Here is a 23337-nt window from a genome sequence, read left to right on the forward strand (position 1 = left end):
GTCATGTGTCCAAAATCATTCATGCTCATGTTAGACAAATTCTCTCTGATGTTGCCAAATGACCCACTTTTCCTAAGATATCTGCCTCATCGCATCTGTTGGCTAAATAAATGCATCGAAGGGCGCTCTTAAACAGTCCAGAAGCACTACCATCGCGAAAGTACACCTGATTATTGCGATGGTCCGATTTTATGTGCCAGCGCGAGGTTGCTTGTAATCTTCAGCGATGATCTGACTAGCTACGTTATTCAATACCGATGTCAACGTAGAAGATCAGTTATGTACCCGCGATGATCCATATTGCGCGAATTTGTTCCAACATTCGGCCTTCCAGATGACTCCAGACCTGGTTGTTGGCATAGTTTATGTCTCCCTCCTTTCTCTGGCATGGTTGTTCCGTCATTTGTGCTACCTTCCTTGGAGATAAGCTCACTCTTCCACCTTTCATGGAGACTCCTTCTCTTATTTAAACTCTCACCATTGCTATGTGCTGCTATTTTTTGGAATGGTTACTGATAGTTGGATAGTGGAGCAGTGTTGTTAGTGTTAGTGAGTTTGCTAGATAGCTGGTGTGAGTGTGACAAGTGTGGGATTGATGATAGCTTGAGAAAGGTTGTGAAGTGCCCTTAATCTTGTGTAAAACTTGTGAGTGAGAGAGACTTGTATGTTGGGAGATCCATCTTCAAAGAGTGAATGCTTGAGGAACATGCTGGCTGGATCCCTCCGAGAAGGCTTGTGACGTCAACACTTTGGCTGTAAGCTTACTCTTATTTCATTATAAATGCAATCAGTGATGTTTTCCTATGTCTTGTATGTAATGTACTTGATAGCTCATGACTTCTTGACTTTGTGAGTAAATATATCATTGTTGTTCCGGTTATGTGCTCTGTCATATTTCCTTTGCATTTTTTCAGGTTTATTACCCATTAGGAGAAGGAAGCAAAAGCTGGAGCAGCGCAACGGAACTCCATCGACCACTGGTTGAGGTAGGCCTCCAACTATGACTGTTTAAGGAAAGCTATTGTTGATCTGTCCTTGTTTGTGACTAGACCCACTCTAGGGCTAGAGGGGTTACCTATATCCATAGAGGGAACACTTTCCTGCCTCACAAGGTTCAAGCTCGTTAAAAAATGAACCCGCACCCACACAGAGCATATGTTCCCCCAGAGTTCAAGCTCGTTAAAAAATGAACCTACCTTTAGTTAATAACCTTTCTGATTGCCATTACATCAACCTTTTGAGCCTTGGTTGTGTTCCTGCCATCACCTCCATTCTTTTGGCTGATCATATGCTTCCACTTGATTGTTTAGCTTTTTGAGGAACAGCTACGATGAGTGGTCCTATTAGCCACCCTCTTCACATCACCATGTTTTGAGAAGTTCCAAACTTACCAGGAACTAGTTGCTACCCTAGACACCACCCATTCCTAAAAAACGAGTCCTCTTTAAACCCTTTTCAAACTCATTAAATATGAAGATATTGTTGAGCAATTGGCCTTTCCAGCTCATTAAAGTGATGGGAAATGCCATCCCTCCTGTATATTTTAATCTTTTTCGGACCTGAGGGATTATCTTACGAAAAAGTTCAAGCGCTTGTCTTTTCGGCTCAATAAAGTGATCAAAAAGTCATCCCTTTTGTATTATTTTAATCTTTTTCAGACTTAAGGGATTATGCTATGAAAAAGAACTTTTGGAGTTTCCTTTTCATCCCTTTTCAAACTCTCTAAACATGAAAAGGACCGAGTTATCCTTGTCGTTAAACTCATTAAAACAATAGTGAAAAACTTGTCCACCTAGACAAGAATGAGTTTCACTATCGCTAGACTCACTAAGAACATAGCAATAGGTTTGTCGGAAGGGAAAATTATAGAACAAGCATATGTTATCCTCCTCAAGCTTGACAAAAATAAAGAGGTACTGGCTAGTACTGATTGGGGAAAAAGGAAAGAAAACTTGAAGAATTTTATGGTAGCAGGTCGCTCTTGAACATGACACTTTCACTCCATCACCATGATTGAATCGAGTTGGGTTATTCCATTCACAGATCATTTCACCATTGGTCTTTCACAACATCCATTTTTTGGTTTAACGCTTCCATACCATCTCAGTGTCGCTGATATGTTAAAGAGAAGTCATTCAATTGAGAACTCACCATCCACTTAATGCCTCATCCACTGCAATACCTTCAACCTCCATTTTTCATGACCACCATTCCTGAACCTTGTGTCGTCAATCATTTTCACCTCCAGAAAATCATTTGCTTTGTTTCATGTCATAGATGTGGGATACATTAAGGCCCTCCTACGATGGGTCACTTCTTGTCAACATCAGCTCATTATCCAAGAAGTTGACTTAGAAACAACCCTTTCGGTACCTTGAAGCTTGCATGCCTTAATGGCAAGTTTCTCACTTCTTGTGACAGGTTGACATCAATAGCCTTCGACCGAAAGATTTTGCGGGGTGTTCGACATCGGATCATATATTCACACCGTGTGAATTATAATGTAGTACCATGAGGGTCATTATCATTATCGGTGATTCCTCTCGCGTCTATTAACAACTCACATTATTGGCTGGTAATCAGGTGATGTATTTCCATGTTCGACTTCAAAAAATCTTTTCACATGGATCGATTTGTACATCAGGCGAAGATTGAATGAGTTTGAAGACCTCGGATCTAGTTTCATCCATCCGGGCTGCGATATATTCAGGGATATAAAGACATCAAATGTACACAGAAGCTGCACAGATGGTCGTCCAAGCCAGGGAGGATGAATCTACATATGAAGAATCACCAGTCTACAACTGCAGACGATTATCTATTCTATGTACATGAAATGAATTTATAAAGATGAGCATGGGAATGCCCACCTCAGCTAGATCATGAAAATTATATTATGATGATGTATTGTATTGTATCTTATATAGGCCACCTTCTAGCTTTGAAACCTCGGATCCTCATGTTAAAGCATTTCACCTGACATCAAGATTTACGACTTCATGCTTTAGGGGGAAACTGTTATAGACATATTTGGGCACTTCAATCCCAATCTTATATCTTGATAAACTAAATCTCTTCAACCCCTAAAAGTGTTGTTTCATACCCTAAAAGATCATGGTCAACTGATTACATCATTCCCCAAAAGTTCCACCTAAAAAACCATCAAGAACTGGACCATACTGAAAACTCCACTGTCAGGGTGCGATGCATACTGACTTCTACACTAGCTAGGTGTGGTGCATACTGAAGATGCCTTCTGTGGGGTACGATGAGAGAGAATGGACAAATGTTCGAGACAGTTTGCTAAGTGGATGCTCATGGAATCTTCTAGAAACTTCTCCTATGACACTTGCCTCTCTAAATTCACCCAGGGATGAGTAAGAGATCCAAGAAATCTCCAAGTGGAACCAAAAACAACAAGTGGAATGACACTAATCAAAAACCCAAAGATGATTCACACCCTTGCATACATCTATAAATGGATCCCTCATCTGAGAGATCTGGAGGCTGGAATTTTGTAATTTGTAAGGAAGTGCCGATAGTTTGTATCTGAGAAAGAGCATTGTATTGTTCGGTGATCTTGCTTTTCATGAGGTGAAGAGGGCTTTGATGCTCGGAGGATGATGTTGGATCTGACAGCTGGGTTGTAATTCTCCCGTTTATTTAATAAATTTCTTTGAGTTTTCCTCCATACATTTGTGTATTTGTGAATGATATTATTTGTGAATGCGATTGTATGTTCATTGTATTTCTGATTCTACAATGCTTATGATATAATAGATCAAGATGCTTTGATGTTGTTTTGTTACTTTGTTTCCACAAGTATTCTCTAAGCGGGATAAGTAGGAGAGGAGGCACAAGCTCTGTCAAGGGGGAGAGAGATCAAGCAAGGAGTTAAGTGGGAGATCCAGGTTGGTTCCTTTGCCTCTCTCTTATCTATCATACATAAAGGAAATTGAAAATCGCTTTAAACTGTTTGTTTCTAGGGTAGTTGCCAATCCTAGAGGGTTAGTCGATCGAAAAGACACTAGTTTTCCCAGAAACACCAAGGGAATAATATTAAACCCAAATGATTAATATTATAAACCCAACATTGTTAAACCCAAATATAAATACTACAAACACTAAAATAAACATGGTTTATTTTCATGGTGAGACAATAATTGTCATAAACCGACATTCAAACATGGTTGACCATGGTTTCGTATGATTCACAATGGTTAACCATGATTGATATTATAAACCAAAGGGTTTGATATTATAAACCCAAAGGAATAATAAACCCAATGGATTAATACTAAAACCCCAAAGGATTATGAACCTAAGGGAATAATATTAAACCCAAGGGACTAATATTATAAACCCAACATTGCTAAACCCAAATATAAATATTACAAACACTAAAATAAACATGGTTTATTTTCATGGTGAGACAATCCTTGTCACAATGCGACATTCAACCATGGTTGACCATGGTTGGCTATGATTGACAATGATTGACCATGATTGATATTATAAACCTAAGGCAATAATAAACCCAAGGGATTGATATCATAAACCCAATGGAATAATAATATATTATAATTATTATTATATTATAATAATAATAATATATAATATATAATAATAATAATAACAATTATATTGTATTAGTATTATAATAATAATATTATATTATTATTATAATGATAATATTATATTATTATTACCAAAGGGATTAATACTAAAACCCCTAGGGATTATGAACCCAAGAGACTAATATTATAAAACCAAAGGAATAATACTAAAAACCCAACATTGCTAAACCCAAATATAAATATTACAAACACTAAAATAAACATGGTTTATTTTCATGGTGAGACAATCCTTTTCACAATGTGACATTCAACCATGGTTGACCACAGTTGGCTATGATTTACAATGGTTGACCATGATTGATATTATAAACGTAAGGCAATAATAAACCCAAGGGATTGATATCAGAAACTCAATGGAATAATACTATATTTTAATAATAATAATAATAATAATAATGATGTATTAGTATTATAATTTTTATGATTACTAATGTCATTAATATTAATATTTAATATTAAAATTAAAATTTGTAAATATTAATAATATTAAAAGTAATATTAATATTGGTATTCATCTTAATTAATATTAATAAATAATATTAAAACATTATTTAAATATATTAAATAGAAATAATAATTTTTTTGGAAAGTCACCACCCATAAGGGAATTGGAACCCATGATCTATGGCATGGAATGCCTTAATAGTACACCCTTTACATTTGAACCAAGGCCCCGTGAGCATGAATTAACATTAATATTAATAAATGAAAATAATAATAATAAATGAAAATTTATTAATATTATTGTCAATACTAAATGTTAATATTATTTAGAGTAATAATGTTAATGTCATTAATAATATTGATATTATTAATTAAATGTTGTTAAATTTAATATTGTAACTTAAATGTTATTAATAATATTAATTTTGATAAATTCTTTCGGATTAATCACATCATGAGTTTTCAAAAACTCATGATGTGATTCATCCGAAAGAATTTATCAAAATCACTACATATAAAAAAAGTCTAAAATCAAGCAATAATATTAATGTTATTATGTTAACAATTTCCAAATTTATTATGATTACTAATATTACTAATATTTATTTTCTAAACACAATTCACATTGTATCAATCATGTTATTAATACATTTATTAATAATGATGACTATTAATATCATTTAATGTTATTAATATTAATAATTAACATTAAAATTAATATTTATAAATATTAATAACAATGGAAATAATATTAATATTTGTATTCATATTAATTGATATTAATATTAATTTTAATACATAATAATAATAGTATTAAAATTAACATCAATAAATAATTGTAAGACTTAATATTAAAATGTTACTAATGTTAATGATATTAATGTTAAAATTTATCAATGTTATTGTTAATACTAAATGTTGTTAATATTATTTATTAATATTAATGTTAATATTATTTAGAGTAATAATTTTAATGTTTTTTTCCGAAGAGAAAAATCATAATCTTTCATTATATGAGAAAAATTACATGTAGTAGATGCCTGTAGGCATATGCGCTATCTGGTTTTGTCTGCCAGAGCTATATACATATTTTGCATTCGCAAAACTTGACCTTGCCGGTCATTTTCAAAAAACTATCTGTGATGCAATTAGCAAAAAATAAATATTCATGTTTAGTTCTATATATGCACTTTAAATACAAGGAAAATAACAAAAAACATCAGCTAATTCAACAATGTCTATGGCCGATCCACCCTGTGATATTCCTGATCTATGTATGGTCTATGGTGGTATTCATAGACTTCTGCATCCTTCTGCTTTGTAATTATCCACAAGCCTCTAGGAAGTAATGAGCCCTCCTTGGAAAGCCCGTTAGCATCCTCATTGTATTCCCTATGGATGTGTTAACAAGATATCAAATTAAAAGATGATTTGAGATTTAGCATGTCAATAAGAATGTTTTGTAGAGTAATGGCATGACATTGATTAACAACATTGAATCAGTTTATGATGATTTGAGAATCTCCATAAATCTAAACAGATAAGCAGTTATGTGCGAGGGAAAAATGCAGCAGGTGTCTAAGGGTAAGGAGCTCAGTATAATTATTAGATTCATCTCCCAAACCCAGTTTGACTTTGTAAGAATGTGTTTCAGAGATATATAGGCAGAATACCCCCCCACATCCATGAGGTTGTGCTACTCCGTCGAAAAAAGCCCATGGCAAAGTCTTATTAATGTTCTCGGGGCCTGATATAGAGCAAGTGTGAGGTGGCAAGTCCTCTGAGATATCATGGAAAGCAGTCAGGGCTTGTAAAAAGAGAAGATGCCAATTGATAAGCTAGTTATTGAAAATGAAACGATTTCACCCAAGCCAGATAGACCAGTAGAGAATGAGGGGGAGCCATTGCTCTTTATGCTTTTGATGGGTAGATATGCGGCAGTTCTAGGCATGAATAATAGAAGGGCCCTGGCATGTGTTCTTGATAGCAAGCTGCTGGGTGATTTCTTGCAAGAATTGGGAGACTTGTGTACAGTGTAGAAATGAATTATCATTAAACTCAAATGCCTGTTTTCAAAGCACACATCTGCTTGGGTTGTAGACAAATCGATGCATGAGCACCTCTCCTGTGGGGGTCTTGTTGTTCAGAATAGACCACATGAATAGTCGGGTTCGTGGGGATGCTTTCAACCTCCATAATTGCTGCCACCAGTTCTGCGGATCGAGAGGTTTTCAAGCCTGCATAAGATGTAGGTATCCTAGCTTAGGGCTGTAAATCCCATGCACAGTAGGGGTCCAAACAAGGGCATCAGGTTTCTGATTGAGTAGATATGAGCCTCCTGAAGAGCCCTTATGAAAAAATCCCATGCTTGTTGCCACTACTCAAGGATATCCAAATCGTGAGATGATCTCCACTATTTTTTGAGGAAGATGTAGGGGTCAGGTTCTACAATATGTGCTAATGTCTTGACCTCTCTATGATTTAGGAAGAGTATGATCTCTGGAGGAAGAATATATAGGTTTTCGCTTCCTATCCACGGGTCAATGCCAATTCTTATCGACTGTCCATTGTTTATGTGCCATGCCAAGTCACCTCTGATGAAATTCATTGTTTTTAGTATGGATTTCCAAACAATAGAGATGCCTCCTCTAGGCCAGTCTTGTTGTCTCGCCCAGTCCAAGATCTGTAGTAGCCAAATGTACTTGTGAAATGTTATTGTAGTCCAAATATTGTTTGCAGTGAGGAGAGTCCAGCTCATCTTAGCAGCTAGGGCTTTTGCAAAGGTGGGCAACTCCTTTATCCCCCAGCCTCCCCACTTCTTGGGTAGGGAAATGGATTTCCAAGACACCAAAGCAAAAATTTTACCTTCCTTATGCCCCTTCCAAAGGTATCGGCCGCAAAGTTGTTGTAGTCTGCTGAGAATTCCTTGAGGAATCCATGCAAGGAACATTCAGTATACACGGGTGGCTTCCAGGACTGATTTGATCAGGACTAGCCGCCCTGCTCCGAAGAGCAGCCTATGGTTCCAACTTTTTAATTGTTTTCCTAGCTTAACTACAAGCCAGATCCAGTCTGCTATCCTGTAGCAATTTGGTTTTATCTGAAGCCCCAGATATTTCAAACCTTCGGAGAGATTGTGAGGAGTGTATTGAAATGTAGATTGGTCATTTGAGCTTCAAGAGGGGTAATGCAAGACTGGGTTATAGTAGATTTTGACTGGTTGACAGACATGTCGGTAACTAATTCAAAGAGGTTGAGGATCTCATGGAAAGTGACCGAGTCCCTAATACTTCCATTTAAGAAAATCAGGACATCATCAACAAAGAGCAGGTGGGTGAGGTATAGAAGGTCAGTCATTTTGAGGCCCTATAGTCGACCTTCCCTCTTTGTAGTGGTGATGAGTCTACTAAGTCCCTCCATCACTAAGAGGAATAGCAGGGGGGACAGGGGACAACCCTTTCTTAATCCTCGTTCAACATGAAAGAAAGGTGTGGCTGACCCATTGATTAGAATGCTATAGGAGACAGAGTTTATGCAGCAAATGATCCAGTTTATGAATTCAATAGGGAAACCTAAATGAATGAGGATCATCTTAATGTAGAGCCATGATACACGATCAAAAGCTTTTGCCAGGTCGACCTTGAGGATGATGCATTTCAGGGCTTTTGAATCTATGGAATGGATGACTTCCTGAGTGGTTCTGATGGCTTCATGGATCTACCACTTGTGGAGGAAAGCAAACTGTTCAGGGGAGATGTGTTGAGATAGGATGGGGCGAAGCCTATTAGCTATGATTTTGTATAGAGTATTGTAGAGGGATATAGGCCGAAAGTCATTGAAAGTATTCGGGGAGTCCGATTTCAAGAAGAGTGCCATGAAAGTGGAGTTTATAGCCTCATACATTCTTCCTGACAACCTGCTTTCTTCTACTAAACTGAGTAGCTCATTGCCAATGATGTCAAATAAGGCTAGATAGAATTCAATAGGCCATCCATATGATCCAGGGCTCTTGTCCTTTTGGAACCACTTGAGAGTTTGCTCCAATTCTTCAATAGTGACAGGGCCAGAGAGCCCGTCTACAAATTCTTGATCTACAAATTGAGGGAAATTCCCTGCAACACGAATGATCTCAGCCAGATTGCATCCAGGAGGTTCTTTGAATAGGTGTTGAAAATGTGCAATGCCCAGATGTGAGTGTTGATGAAAAGTGTGGGTAGTGCCTCCATCCTGAGTGGGTAATTCCCAGATAATGTTAGCAGCTTTCCTACCTTTTGCGAAAATTTGAAAATACATGGAGTTTTCATCTCCTGCCTTGAGCCAGATGGCCCAACTCTTTAGTCTCCATGTTTCCTCGTGATCCTTTAGAATCTTTGCTCATTTGTTCTCCAGGTCAATCAAGTGGGCTTTGTCCTTAGGACTGATATAACCCCTACCATTTTCATCATTGACGCCCACAAGGTCAACTTCCACTGAAATGAGGGTTTGATTATCCTTCAGGTTTTTTTCTTTGGCCCACTTAATGGTGAGCTTTTTTAGATGAAGGAGCTTTTGATAGAAGCCCGCTGCCTTGGAGTGATGCAGGGGGGATGAGTTTTGTGCCCAGTGAGTCTTAACCATCTCAATGAAGCCCAGATCCTGTAACCATACAAAATTAAACTTGAAGGGAGCCCGAGGTTTGATGGGAGGTCCGGTAATTTCCAAATAGATGGGGGAGTGATCAGATATGCCCCCAGATCCAACCCATTACCTATAATGAGATAGAACTGGAGTAATTGGGCCTTTATGACAAACCTGTCAAGTCTCCTAGCTAAGGCTGCCTCCCTAATCCTTCTGTTCCTCCAAGTAGGCAGGGGCTTTATCATGGGCACATCAATAAGCTATGCCTGGTTGAGGAGAGATTCCATGACTTCTAAGAGAGGGTCAATCTGAGTAGCTGTGCCCCACGACTCACTGTATCCAATGGAGAAATTAAGATCCCCTCCTAATATGAGATTGTCGACCGAGGTCAGAGATAGTTTAGAGAGGTGCTGCCAGAAGGCCTCTCTTCCTTGGCAAGGCCCATATACATTTAAGACCCTGAGCTCCTTACCCAATTCAGCAGAATAGAGATCCATTCCCAAAAAACCCTTTCCTCCCCAGGTTGCAATGGGTTTTATAGAGCGAGGGTTGTATCCAATAGCCAACCCCCCAGAATGTCCCATGGCATCAATAGCAGTGAAAATCCATCCAGGGTAGATGGACTATAGCAAATTAGAGACAAGCAGAGCTTCCCCTAGGGTTTCTTGAAGAAGAATAATGTCAATCGGCTCCATGGAAAATAGTCTGTGAAGGGCTAGCTTTTTGGGGGAGCTAGCCATTCCCCTGTAGTTGAGAGAGAGGCATTTCATGGGGGAACCAATGCAGGGGTTGTCTTTGCTCTAAGGACCCGATCGATAGATGATTGTCAACCCGAGAGGACTTCAGCCCCTACATAGAGGATAGCATGGGAGAGGTATGATTTGCGACCGCGGGATGGCCTGGTCAAGGAATTGGATGGGGCGAGACCCAGGCCCGAAGGGGGGAGGGAGATCCCAGATGGAGTTCTCGATCTGAGATTGTAGGGGAACGAGGGTTCCACGGGGGATGAGGGGGGCGAAGGGTGAGTCACAGGATGAATGGAGGGGGGGTCGTGGAATCAACCAGATGGTGGGGAGGAGGGATGCAAAAGATGGATGTCGAGGTGGAGATGTTATGAGATTGTAATGCAGATTTATGCAGACCAGTTGATAAATTAACATTAGAAAGAGATGGAGATAGGGGAAGAGGAGTACCCACTAATCGAGTTGCTTCCGCTTCTGCTCATGCACGAGTCAGTGGTGGGGATGGGGGACTAGTGGATGTACTCACTGCTTGATTCACAGGCTTGGATGGTGTCGCCATGCAAGATGTGTCTGGAGCTGGCTCTGTGGTCTTCCTGTGATGCACCGAGGTTCCTTGTTCATTTTCCAGACCATGTACTGTTGGTGCCTCCTGTGTTTTATTTACCAAAGGAAATTCTTTGAAAATATGTCCAACCTTGTGGCATTTGCAACAACGAAATGGCACACCCTCATAATCTAGGATCTGAACTCTGGTAAAATTCCTCCACTGTAGCGTGATCCTTTCCTCCAGTCCTTCCCTGGTGTCCAGATGAACCAAAATGCGAGCTAAAGAGTGATTTTTGGATTGCACAATGGTTTTGTCGTAGTCCAGATAGGTGCCTAGGGTGTTCCCAATTTTTATGAAGACCTCCTCTGACTAGTACTGCAAGGGTAGCCCTGGTAACCTCACCCAGAGCAGCCCTGCTCCGATTTTCTCTCTCTCAGGATCAAAAAGAGGGCTCCAACGCTTGAGTAACACCAGTGCCATTTCTATATGCCAGAACCGAGTGAGGGCTAAGTTTGTGTATTCTTCATTTGCAAAACAGAGGACAAACCAGCCGCGAGCCAGGGTTTGTACCATTGGCAATTGTTGGAACGTCTGACCCCAAATCTCCTTTACCTAGAGCCCTAATCGCTCCGTTGTATAGGTCCGGCCTCGAACCCTGCCCACCAAAACCTTGCTGGCATTGTCCGCTATATCACCCATGGCGAGGCCTTCACCGAACTTGATGGTGTAGTCTTTGCCGGAGACCTTGATACACTTTGATTTCTTCTTCCCTGTGTGCGGAGCAGTTGGATGTGATTGCAGATGGTCAACTAGGGTATTTGTCTCTGTGGATGGGTCCTCAGATTGTACCCTAACCACCGGAGTGACGAAACATCCAGAGGGTGTCTCTGATTCCAAAGGTGCACTACCAGTGCCTGTGGTATCTGCAGCTAGCTTTGAGGGAAAGTTCGAACACGTCTCAGGAATAGGGTTAGGGTTAGGGTTTTGCTAATAGCAGAAGTCAAAGGGAGGGGCGAGATCGAAAAGCAGGGATGAGTAGGAGGCGAGAAGATTAAGGGTAGTGGGGGACAGGGGTGGGTAGTCCAGACCGGGCGAATCTATGGAGAGGGATCCGAGATGGGAGGAGTTGTCGACATACCCAGGCAAGGTGACAAACGACTTCGGATGCGAACAGGATTGGGCAAAGGTAGAGATAACCAACTTCTGTACATGGTTTTGAAAACTTACCTGGTCACAAAACGGATCTGGAGAATAATCAACAGCATCGAGGTCCATTCCATCCATGATTAACCGCGGAAAATGACAGGTGCAGGCAGGGACCGGAGCTGAGGGTTGTCGGGTTGACCGTAATGGTTGAGCTTCAGGGTTAACCAGGGTTCATGATGAAAGCAGGGCTAGGGCTGCAGAGCTCCATCCTTCCAACTATGACAGACTCCCATCTGAAACAACTTCATCGTAATAATGTTGATGTTATTAATAATATTAATATTATTAATTAAATGTTGTTAAATTTAATATTGTAATTTAAATATTATTAATAATATTAATGTTGTTAGGTTAACAATTTCAAAAATTTATTATGATTAATAATATTAGAAATATTATTTTTCTAAATATAGTCTATATTGTATCAATAATGTTATTAATACTTTTATTTTCAAATTATTTTGAATGTTATTACTAATATTATTATTAATAAATTATAATTTATTAATATTATTGTTAATACTAAATGTTGTTAATAGTATTTATCAATATTAATGTTAATATGATTTATTATAATAAGGTTAATGTCATTAATAATATTAATATTATTAACTAAATGTTGTTAAAGTTAATATTGTAATTTAAATGTTATTAATATTTTTAATAATTGAATAATTAATATTATTAACAAAAAAATCCAATGTGGACACCTTCATAAAGCATTACTTATAACTCTTATAATATGCTTCATCTATAAACACCATACAAAGCAAATGAAAAAAAAAACCTATAAAATTTACATATAAAACTTAATTTCAATGTAATCTATAGCTCAAACTTAACATCAATTTTTATATTGTTCAATATTCCTTGGACTGTGAACAAATTATCCCCTTACAAACTACAAACCTGAAAGCCACTACTTATTGTATAAAACATAAACTACTCTCTTTTAAGTTTTATCTAAATTGTACAACTTCCAGTGTACTTGAATATTTGTTGTTTCTATAACTTCAACTATTTTAGAAGTGAAACTGAGGATTTGTATTTTCAATTTCTTTTGTTGTAAAAGTAATGTATCACTACTACATAGTACAATGAACATAATCTCATATTTAGATGCAAATTGACCATAATTTGCTTACTGAATATTCCATTAAACTTTTAATAAAATTTCAAAGAAATATCAAAGCAAGAATTATTAACATTATGCATCATCAATATTAAAAATTATTAACATTATACATCATCATTGCCTTATTCCAAAAAAACAAAAGCCTAAAATATAAATTACCCAAAAGAATGTGATTTTCATTTGTTAATGGTAAAAAAATAACTGTAATTTTTCAATATGTCTAACAAAGTTCATGTTATTTAAATAATCTATCAAACCATTAGATATATCAAATATAAAGCATTATCAAAATGTATGTAAATCATCAGATCATTTGAAAGAATGAATAATTGAATAGCAACAAGGAACGTATGTGAATAATGGATCACCAATGTTCTAATGGGGTTTATTGAAATATTGAGATTCTTTTCACCATTATAATTCAACTACATTAACTAAATAAGTGGATTTTAAGGTTATATGTCAAGAAAAATTATTGGGTGTAAAATTAAAAAACTCTAAAACACTATCATAATAATTCAAGCATTATAGCTCATTTTAAAGAAGTGTCAACCAAGAATCATTTTTTTTTCCCATGGAAAAAAGTCGTAATTTCTATTGATATATGAGAAATTACATTTTGTAGATGCTAAGGCATATGCATACGGAGGTAGAGTTGCCTGTCATCTTCAAAAAACTGTTGACCAGAAAAAAGAAAAGGAACAGTTGTATCTCCACACAGGGAGTCTGTTATCTATTGTACTGTGTCTATGCCTGCTCTCTAGCATAGAGAGAACAAGATCAAAATTGAAAGCTATCTCTTCACAAAGAGAGAAACTAAGTAACAAAATCTGGACTATATATCCAAAGTCATAAATATAAACCAAAAAGATGTAAATACAAACATGATATATACAAGATTATCAGAAAATATTATAGGGTTTAAAGCCCATTTTCTCTAAGTTTCACAAAAGGTCTGTGGTAATGATGGTAGAAGGTTCCATCTATTTCCTCCTGGATCAACCAGTCATTGCCCTGTCTAAGTGCTACCTCTTTGGAAAGGTGATCTGCTATTTTGCTCCCTGTAAATGTGGTGACAAGCAAAGGAGTCAAAAGAAGATATCAATCTTTGTGCTTCTTCTAATATATGCCTCAATTAAAATGCATTACAATAGGATGCATTATTTAACCAATTACAAATGATTTTGGAATCACCAAAAAGCTGTAGATGTCTGCAATGCTTTTCCAATGCAAAATGAATGGGATGTTTAGCAGTACAGAGTTCAGCATAATTACTAGTTCCCTTGCCTAAACTTACTTGGATCATGAAACAATGTGTATCATTTAGGTAGAGTATGGCTCCGCCACCACATCCTGCCTCCTGTGCAGATCCATCAAAGTATGCCCATGGTTTTGATTTGTCTATGATTTCTGGTATAATGGTGCGGGGAGGGGCATTGGAGTCCTCCTCAGGAAGAAGATCATAATCCGCAATGGTATGGAGCAAGATGGTGGGCCAATGGGGAGTTTTGTGGTTGAAAATAGAATGATTTCTAGCAATCCATAATGACAAACAAACTAGGAGAGGCATGTTTCTGGATTTTCCATTTTGGTTTTGACACCATGTACTCCAAGCATCAAGAATGTTGTGTCCATGCCAGTTTTTTAAGCTTGGATAGTGAGAAATGATGGAATTCCAATGTTCCTTAGAGGTGGGGCAATTTAGGAAGAGATGTTCAGTACTCTCTTCATCATTGCGACACAGGTGACACCAAAAAGGGCCATGAAAATATCTTTTCATCAGATTTGACCCTGTAGGGATCTTATCAAACAAAATGTTCCACATTAGTAAGCGGGTACGAGGGTCCACCTTAAGCTTCCAGAGTAATCTCCAAGTCGGGTTTATGTTTTGGGGTTTGAATGGTTCCATTAATCTAATATAACCCTCTTTTGGAGAATATGTTCCCTGTTTGGCGAAGGCCCATATGATCTCGTCCGATCCTTCAAATAGTCGGATGTGTGCCTGTGTAAGAGAATCCGTGTATTCCTGCCAATCAAGTCACCACTGTATGGGGATGTCCAGATCAAGAGCCGATTTCCATGCCTGCTGTAGAAAGGAGGAATTTTTCCTGTCACCGATGTGTTTGATGTGTGTGATACCCCTGCTGTGTAAATGCCTTATCAAGTCTACCGGTAGTCTGTGTGCATTGCCACAACCAGCCCATGGGTCTGTGCCAAAACAAACCGCATTGCCCTCATTTATTCTCCACATTATGCCTTCATGTAGGAGTGGTAATGCATTTATAATCTCTTTCCATATATTGGAAATGTTATTACTTGTTATGTGCTGCTGTCTGAACCAGTCCATCAGGTTCATGGGCCAGATGTATCTCACTTGTGCAACTCGAGACCAGAGACTGTTTGTGGTGATAAGATGCCAGTCGAGCTTTGCCGCCAGAGCTTTGGAAAAAATATCAAGCCTTTTGATTCCCCATCCTCCCCATCTCTTAGGCTTTGCTATTGTGTCCCATTTGACCCAGACAAATAATCAACTCGGTTGATTACCTTTCCATAAGAATCTGCAACATATACTTTGTAATCTGTTCAATATACCTTTTGGTATCCAAGCCAGGGTCATCCAAAATACAGGAGTGGCTTCAATCACAGCTTTAATAAGGACTAATCTTCCTGCATGGGATAGATATTTATGGTACCAAACCTAAAGGTGCTTTTCCACTTTTGTAATAAGCCATGTCTAGTCCACAAGCTTGTATCCGTGAGGCTTAAGCCTAAAGCCCAGATATTTAAGACCGTCTTCCAGATTCAAAGAGGTAAAGGGGAAGCACTGTGTGGTAAATATAATCTCATGTTGTGAGTAGCCAAAGGTAGTAATTGTAGATTTACTATCATTTATTGTCATCCTCATTGCATGTTGAAAAATATTGAAGATATTCTGGAGGACCGTGGTATCTCCAATACTTCCTTTTAAAAAAATGAGAATGTCATCAACAAATAATAGATGGGTGAGATAAAAATTCTTAGTGATCTTGATGCCAGCCAGTTGATTTCTATTGCGTGCAGATATGATGGCCTTGCTTAATCCTTCCATGATAAATAAGAAAAGTAGGAGGGAGACTAGACATCCCTGCCTAAGTCCCCTATCCGAGAGGAAGAAAGATGTGGCTTCACCATTTAATAGCGCACTGTAAGATACATCTTTAATGCAGCTCATGATCCATTTAATATATGCATAAGGAAAGCCTAGGTGAGTCGGTAATAATCTAATGTAGAGCCAATTAGCTCTATCAAAGGCCTTTGAGAGTTCCATCTTTAGAAGCATGACTTTTTGCTTCTTCATCTGCATAGTGTGGAGAAGTTCCTAAGTTGTGGCAATAGCCTCATGAATCTGTCTGTGCTGAAGGGAAGCAAACTGCTCAGAGGATATGTGTCTAGAAAGGATAGGCTTCAGTTGGTTTGCTATGATCTTTGCAATAATCTTGTACAAACAATTGCAAATGGAAATGGGTCAGAAATCATTGAAAGAGGAAGGATTGTCAGATTTTGGAATAAGGGCAATGAAGGTGGATTTGATGGCCAGGATATTCTTCCACTCCTTCTACAATCCTCCAAAATCTTGAGTAAATCGTCCCCCAGGATATCAAAAAAATCTATGTAGAACTCAATGGTCCACCCATCCGGCCCAGGGCTCTTGTCTTTTTTAAACCATTTTATAGTTGCCTCAAGCTCTTCCTTAGTCACTTCCATCATCAGGTCCTCCATGTCTACCTGTTGTACAAATCTGGGGAAATGTTCAACAACCCGCATGATTTCCATAATATTCACAGCTCTAGGCGCCTTGAAGATGCTTTTGAAGTGCTCAATGGCTAATCTAGCCAGATCCTGCTGTGAAGATACCAATTGACCCTAATCATTACGAAGTTCCCAAATAGTATTAATTGATTTTCTTCCGTTGGAAAATTTATGAAAGAACTTGGTATTGTCATCTCCTTTAGTGAGCCAGATTGCCTTGCTCCTGAGTCTCTAGCTCTCCTCCCTTTTCTTCAGTGTTTGGGAACGCTTCATGATGAGGGAGGTATAATGATCTTTGCTGTCTTGTGATAGGAAAGTGCCATTAGAAGTATCCTCATGTGTGGCAATGGCCAACTCTGCCTCCCTCAAGGTGTTATCATCATTCTTTCGTTTCTGGTGAGCCCAAATTTTGGAGATCCTCTTAAGTTCTATCAATTTCCTGATAAAACCTTCTGTATGATCCTCGTGCTCCAGTATAGGGTTGGTTTGCCGGTAATTAGAGACCATTTGAATGTAGGAAGGATCCTTGAGCCAAGAGGCATTGAATTTGAAGGGGCTTTTTATCCTCAGGTTTGTATTGGTCAATTCCAAGTATATTGGCTGATGATCAAAAATGCCTCCAATACCAACCCACTGTTGACTATGAGGATGAGAGCTTAAGAAATCTTCTTTGATGAGAAATCTGTCAAGTATCCTTGCAAGGTTGTGGTCTCCACTGCGATTGTTTTTCCAAGTATACTGAATCTTGGCAGATGGAATGTCTACCCACTGATGCTCCTCTAGTAAGGTAGAGATAGTGTCTGTAAGGCTGTCTACTTGGGTCAAGTGTCCACAAGATTCACTGTACCCCAACGAAAAATTTAAATCCCCTCCAAGAATGATGTTGTTTTCCTGTAGGAATTCTGAGTCTAGAAGGGTTCTCCAAAAGTTTGCCCTATACACACATGGACCATATACATTCATAATACGAACTTCAGACTCTAATGAGTGGGCACATATATCCATGCCTATAAAACCCCTACCTCCCCAAATGTTCCTAAGCTCCATAGTCTTGTTGTATAGACCAATAGCAGTACCCCCACATCTCCTAGATGCGTCCAGGGCGTGGAAGGTCCAATTCAATAGCCAAGAATTAAGAGTAGAAATAAGAGAATCAACCAAACAAAGAGTTTCTTGTAAGAATATAATGTTCAGCTGAGTCGAAGTGAGAAATCTTCTGAGTGCTAGTTTTTTAGGAGGGTTAGCAAACCCTTTGCAATTGTAGGATAGGAACTTCATGGAGGGTGAGGCAAAGGGCCATTCCTAGCTCTAAGGGCACTGTCAATGGTTTTTTGTTGCCCGAGGGCAACTTCTTCACCCGCTATGTGTCTGGCTTTAATGAGATGAGATGGGCGACCCTTGGAAGGTTTATGGGAGGCAGGGGTAATCTCAGGGTCCAGACCAATCGTGTCATGTCCTCTATCCTTAGATCTGGAATGGAGAGAGTACCGAGGGGATACAGAGGGGGAGGGGATGGAAAGAGAAGGAAGGGAGGATGATGACAGAGATGGGATGCTGGGGGCAATGATGGGAGGGGGAAGGGGAAGGGAGCAGTGAAGAGAGGAGGGAGGAGCAAATCCCTGAGATCTAAATAATATCGAGGAGACCAAAAATGATAAAGTAGGAGGAGATGTACTATTGTATGAATGGGATGCAAGAGCTTCAAATATGCTAGATACAGGAGAAGAGAGAGAGGAGGATGTAGATAACATACTCATCAGCGAGATGTTCTCCTTTGCTGGACTGGTACATGCTGGAGGAGGAGGCGATGAAGGGTTTGTAACAGAGTGACCCTTATCAATGCCCACTTTATCAGGTGTTCCCTAGGTGTCCTTTGCATCCTTGTCGATCTTCTCTAGTTCATTATCTATATCATGCCGTGTAGGGTTTCCTCTGGGTTGCTCTGTCTCCAAACCCTGTTCAGTACCCCTAATCTTATGCAAGAGGGGGCAATCCTTGAATAAGTGCCCCACTTTGTGGCATCTACACCAACGATATGGAATTCCTTCATAATTGATGATCGGCGTGCGGGACATGTCCCTCCACTGTATAGTGATGTACTCCTGTAAGCCGCCCCGAGTTTCAAGACTGATAAGAATCCGAGCATATGCCGTCATGCCAATGTATTGATAGGACTTATCATATTCCATGTAGGAGTCTATAGCATTACCAATCCACCTGAAGATGTCCTCAAACCAATATTGCAAAGGGATACGGGGGAGTCGAATCGATACTGGTCTGATACCTATTTTCTCAGTCTCTGGATCAAAAATAGGCATCCAGTGCTTCAGGAGAACCGGGGCATGTTCAAAATGCCAGTAGGAGGAGAAAACCCAGTTGGTATGATCAGCACGAGCAAATCTCAGTGCGAACCATCCCCTCACAAAATTCTGCACGAAAGGGATGTCCACCAGATGGTGACCCCAAACCTCGGATTCCCAAGTTTTCAAACGGGCAACCGTGTAATTTCGTCCTTTGATGTGCCCAACCAAGAATCTGTCAGTGAAATCCATAGTCTCTCCCCACTGAATGTCCTCTTCCAATCTGAGAAAGATATCATTCGCCTTGGACTTGTAACACTTGTACTTCTTCTTAGACCCCTGTAGAGGTGGCAGGTGTTGTACCCGACTCGGAAGAGGGCCAGAAACCGCAGGGGGAGGGTTAGAGCTAGACGAGGAAGGGTTAGGGTTTCCAACAGAGGTAGGAATAGAACCGGTGAGAGGCAGAAAAACGGTAAAGCTGCTAGAAGGTGGAGTAGATGAGGCCTGAGGGGGAAAATCGGCAGATCTGACGGTCACCGATGGGGGGATAAACTGTCGGGCTGACACTCCAGATACATGGAGGTCCAAACCAGGGTTAGTATTTAGACAGTCAGAGATGAAACCGAGGGTAGCTGGTGAATGAGGGGGGGTAGAAAGCTATGGCCAAGTAGACGGGTCATCCAGGAGGACCACATATTGAGACCTTGATGGTTCCACAAAGGAGTATGAAGGATGACTTCCGAAAAGGCCAGAGCTATACATAAGTTCAAATGCGGAATACGTGGAATGCCAGATGGATACCCCCTTTAGTGGGTCTTCAGAGTAATCAATGGCATCAAGGTCATCCATGATGACAGCTGCTTCTTGAAACAGAGGACACATCGAAAATGCTGGAGAAATGGAGAGTAAACCAACACCCGGAAACGGACAGCCAGTGATAGGGAGAACAGACGGTCGACAGGTAAACAGCTGGGTAAAAACGCGAAACAATAATAAACCCCACCAAATCCCCAACAGGTTGAAATCAGGTTAACGGTGCGCAGAAAGGAGATAAGTTAAACTACAAAGCATGGGAGGAGACGTCAAACAAGGTTACCGGTGACCTTCCATGGTTATCTGCTGTAACCTACAGTACCCAAAAAACCCTATCCGAAGACCTTGCAAACGATTAACCGCAGAGTCTTCCACTCCATCTCATGTCCTTTGTGAACTATTCTCCCATTCTTCTAAATTTCTCTAGTGGCCCATTCATTCCTTACCAACTCAAGGAAACTCTACAACAGGTTCTGAACCAGGTCTACCTCTGTCCTCAACCAAGAATCATATGAAGGTAAGAAATTTCATTTTTTTAAATGTGGATAATATGATAATATATATGTTATTATATTTATAAAATAATAATATTTATTTATTAAAATTCTAACATAGTTAGGTTTTCAATAAAAAAAAACACTTATGTTTTATGTAGAAATTAGTTTCATGATATGCATTAGACTTTGCAACTAATTTCCATTACCTAAAAACCAATATCAATTTTTAAGTAGAAAAAGAATAAAGCCATCCCATCAAAATGAGGCCAATCTTACAGGTACTATGGGCATAAACAACTTAGTGGAAAAATTGATTTTTTATCAAACCATATTATGTAGCTTAAGATTAGAAGATCAAAGCAATTTAAATTGCTTCAACTTGTCGTGTTCCCTTTTTCTTTAGGCTATGGACTTATTAGAAATTAAAATAGTAAATTTATTAAAAGTTAAAATAATTAAAAATTACTCCATTGCTTAAGGAAATCCAAAAACTTACAAAATTATCTGCAGTTGAATATGTCATAATGTAAAATAACATAGTTAGCATTACAAAATTTTAACCTAAATTATAAAACACATCATCTTCTAATAAAAAATAACCAAGCCATTCATTGTGAGTAAGTGATACAAAATGAAACATTAACATGATATCTTGATACTATGACCTATTTTCAAAATAACAGTTTTAGGCTATATTAACAATCCAACATCACTTCGATCAATGAGAACCTACAAAATAAATAATACAATAAATAATACAATGGTAATTTTGGGTTGTCTCGACCATCCAAGATTTCTCATTCGTTCCGTCTACCAAAACTTGTAAAACAAATAAACCTATCTAAGTTAAAGCTTAGTTTACAATGTAAACTTGATATTCCTATACATTGTGAGGGTTACAAACATATTTAATGCAATGACAATTGTTATTCTTATAAAATTGATACATTTACAAAATTCAATGAAATTGTGACACCTGTAGCAAAACAAAACATTCGGTTTCCAGAAAAGGTTAGAATAAAATGTTTCTTTAATGCTATTAGATGAATTTTTTCTTTGCTGTTGTTCGAGTTGGATCCACTTGTCCATTTATTCCACCTCTAATTAATATTCATAGGTGGCAACAAACCAATGGCATGGTAAATTAATAATTATGCTTTGTAAAAAATTATTTTAAATAGGGTTTAATCACTTGATTTAGATATGAAAGCAAGTTATCAGTTACAATTTCATTCTTTGATTGAGGTGTAATGACGAGAATATGCCAGCATCTTTCATTCTAAACCCTACGATTGGAATAATTAATTAAGAAAATGATTAAGCTACCAATTCCTATAGGGGGAAGCCTATCGGCGTAATTACTGCAGGATGACATGGGTTGTCTTATCAAATGAGTTCTCCTACGTTCTGGGAAATTTCATATTGGGGCTGCAATCAATAAAGGAGTCAACTTGAAATGTCAGATCAATCTCTACAGTAGCAGTGGAAGCAGAGGATTGCATATTAAATATTAATCCCTATGTCGAGCCATTGGCTAAGGCACAAATTTGATCAGCAAATAATCAACATTCAATACACCCATGCATTATCTAGAAATTTTTGTAAGTAGTTACAATTCTTGTGATAGTTTTTTATGGGTACATAGTGGGAGTTGAGCTCCATGAACATTATGGATTAATCGATTTGGTCATTCCTATTGCAGCTAGAACCCAAAATTCAATTGGTTGCAAATTTTTTAATGAAATTAATTAACCAAGTGCTACAGTAATGGTTGATCCTCTGTAAATTAATGGTTGTTTGTTGGGAATATTGAATGTGGTCATGAGTTAGATTAGTCGGACCTCCGAAGTCCAAGAATGTGAAAATTGTTACTGTGAACTTGCAAAAAGGGATCAGCGGAGCAAGGGGGTCGATGTGAAGCCATACACTACACCGATAATTGTCAAGAGGACCGATGTGCAAAGATCCTTGGATTATAGTCAAACTGGTTGGTCACGAAGGTAATTGATAGGTCCATACCATTATCTACAAAGTCTCTTCCTAGAATTATCCAAGCCGCAAGGCCAAGACATAACCCTCATATATTTAAAAAAATTCCCAGTGCCCCTATTTTGTTTGACATGATCAAAGATCAATAGTGGGTATTCTTTGTTTAAATTCTTGTGTGTCGGGTCTACAGATTATTCCCTAGTGGGAATACAATTAATTCAAGGTGGAAAGAGTGAGAAAATAGTTTTAAAACCATACATGGGTGAATACATTGATTTGGTGAAGGGCAAAGCAATCATACAAGATTCACATTGAGTTGAGGGCCACGATTGGTAGTTGAGAAAAGAAAAGATTGTAGATCGACAAAGAATTAAGGGCCATAGTGGCTGCAAGGCTAATCATCAACATCGAGATTTGATATCCAACAACAAGGCCTCACAATCTGATCTGGATCTTCGGGAGGGACCCAAGATCTGAGTAAATGTCACACTAAGAAAAGAACAAAAATAACCCAAACTAGAAAAGTTAATCATGAACCAACTTTTATTAGATTAGAAAATGATAGTAGCAACTACATTGGGCTGGACAATGTGTCCTATTACAAAAAGAGGCTTTTTTAT

At 38.5% G+C, this 23337-nt stretch overlaps 1 protein-coding gene across 1 annotated transcript; it reads right to left on the bottom strand.

The window, feature by feature from the left end:
• Window positions 1–18980: 18980 nt before the first annotated feature.
• Window positions 18981–19670, bottom strand: LOC149237738 (uncharacterized). Its single transcript, XM_089369375.1, has one exon. The coding sequence runs from the start codon at window positions 19668–19670 to the stop codon at window positions 18981–18983; it is 690 nt and encodes a 229-aa protein (XP_089225501.1).
• Window positions 19671–23337: the final 3667 nt, after the last annotated feature.

This window comes from Pinus tabuliformis, chromosome 8, assembly GCF_031772625.1.
Source record: "Pinus tabuliformis cultivar Carrire ecotype Pingquan chromosome 8, CPIR1, whole genome shotgun sequence".
Lineage (NCBI taxonomy): Eukaryota > Viridiplantae > Streptophyta > Pinopsida > Pinales > Pinaceae > Pinus > Pinus tabuliformis.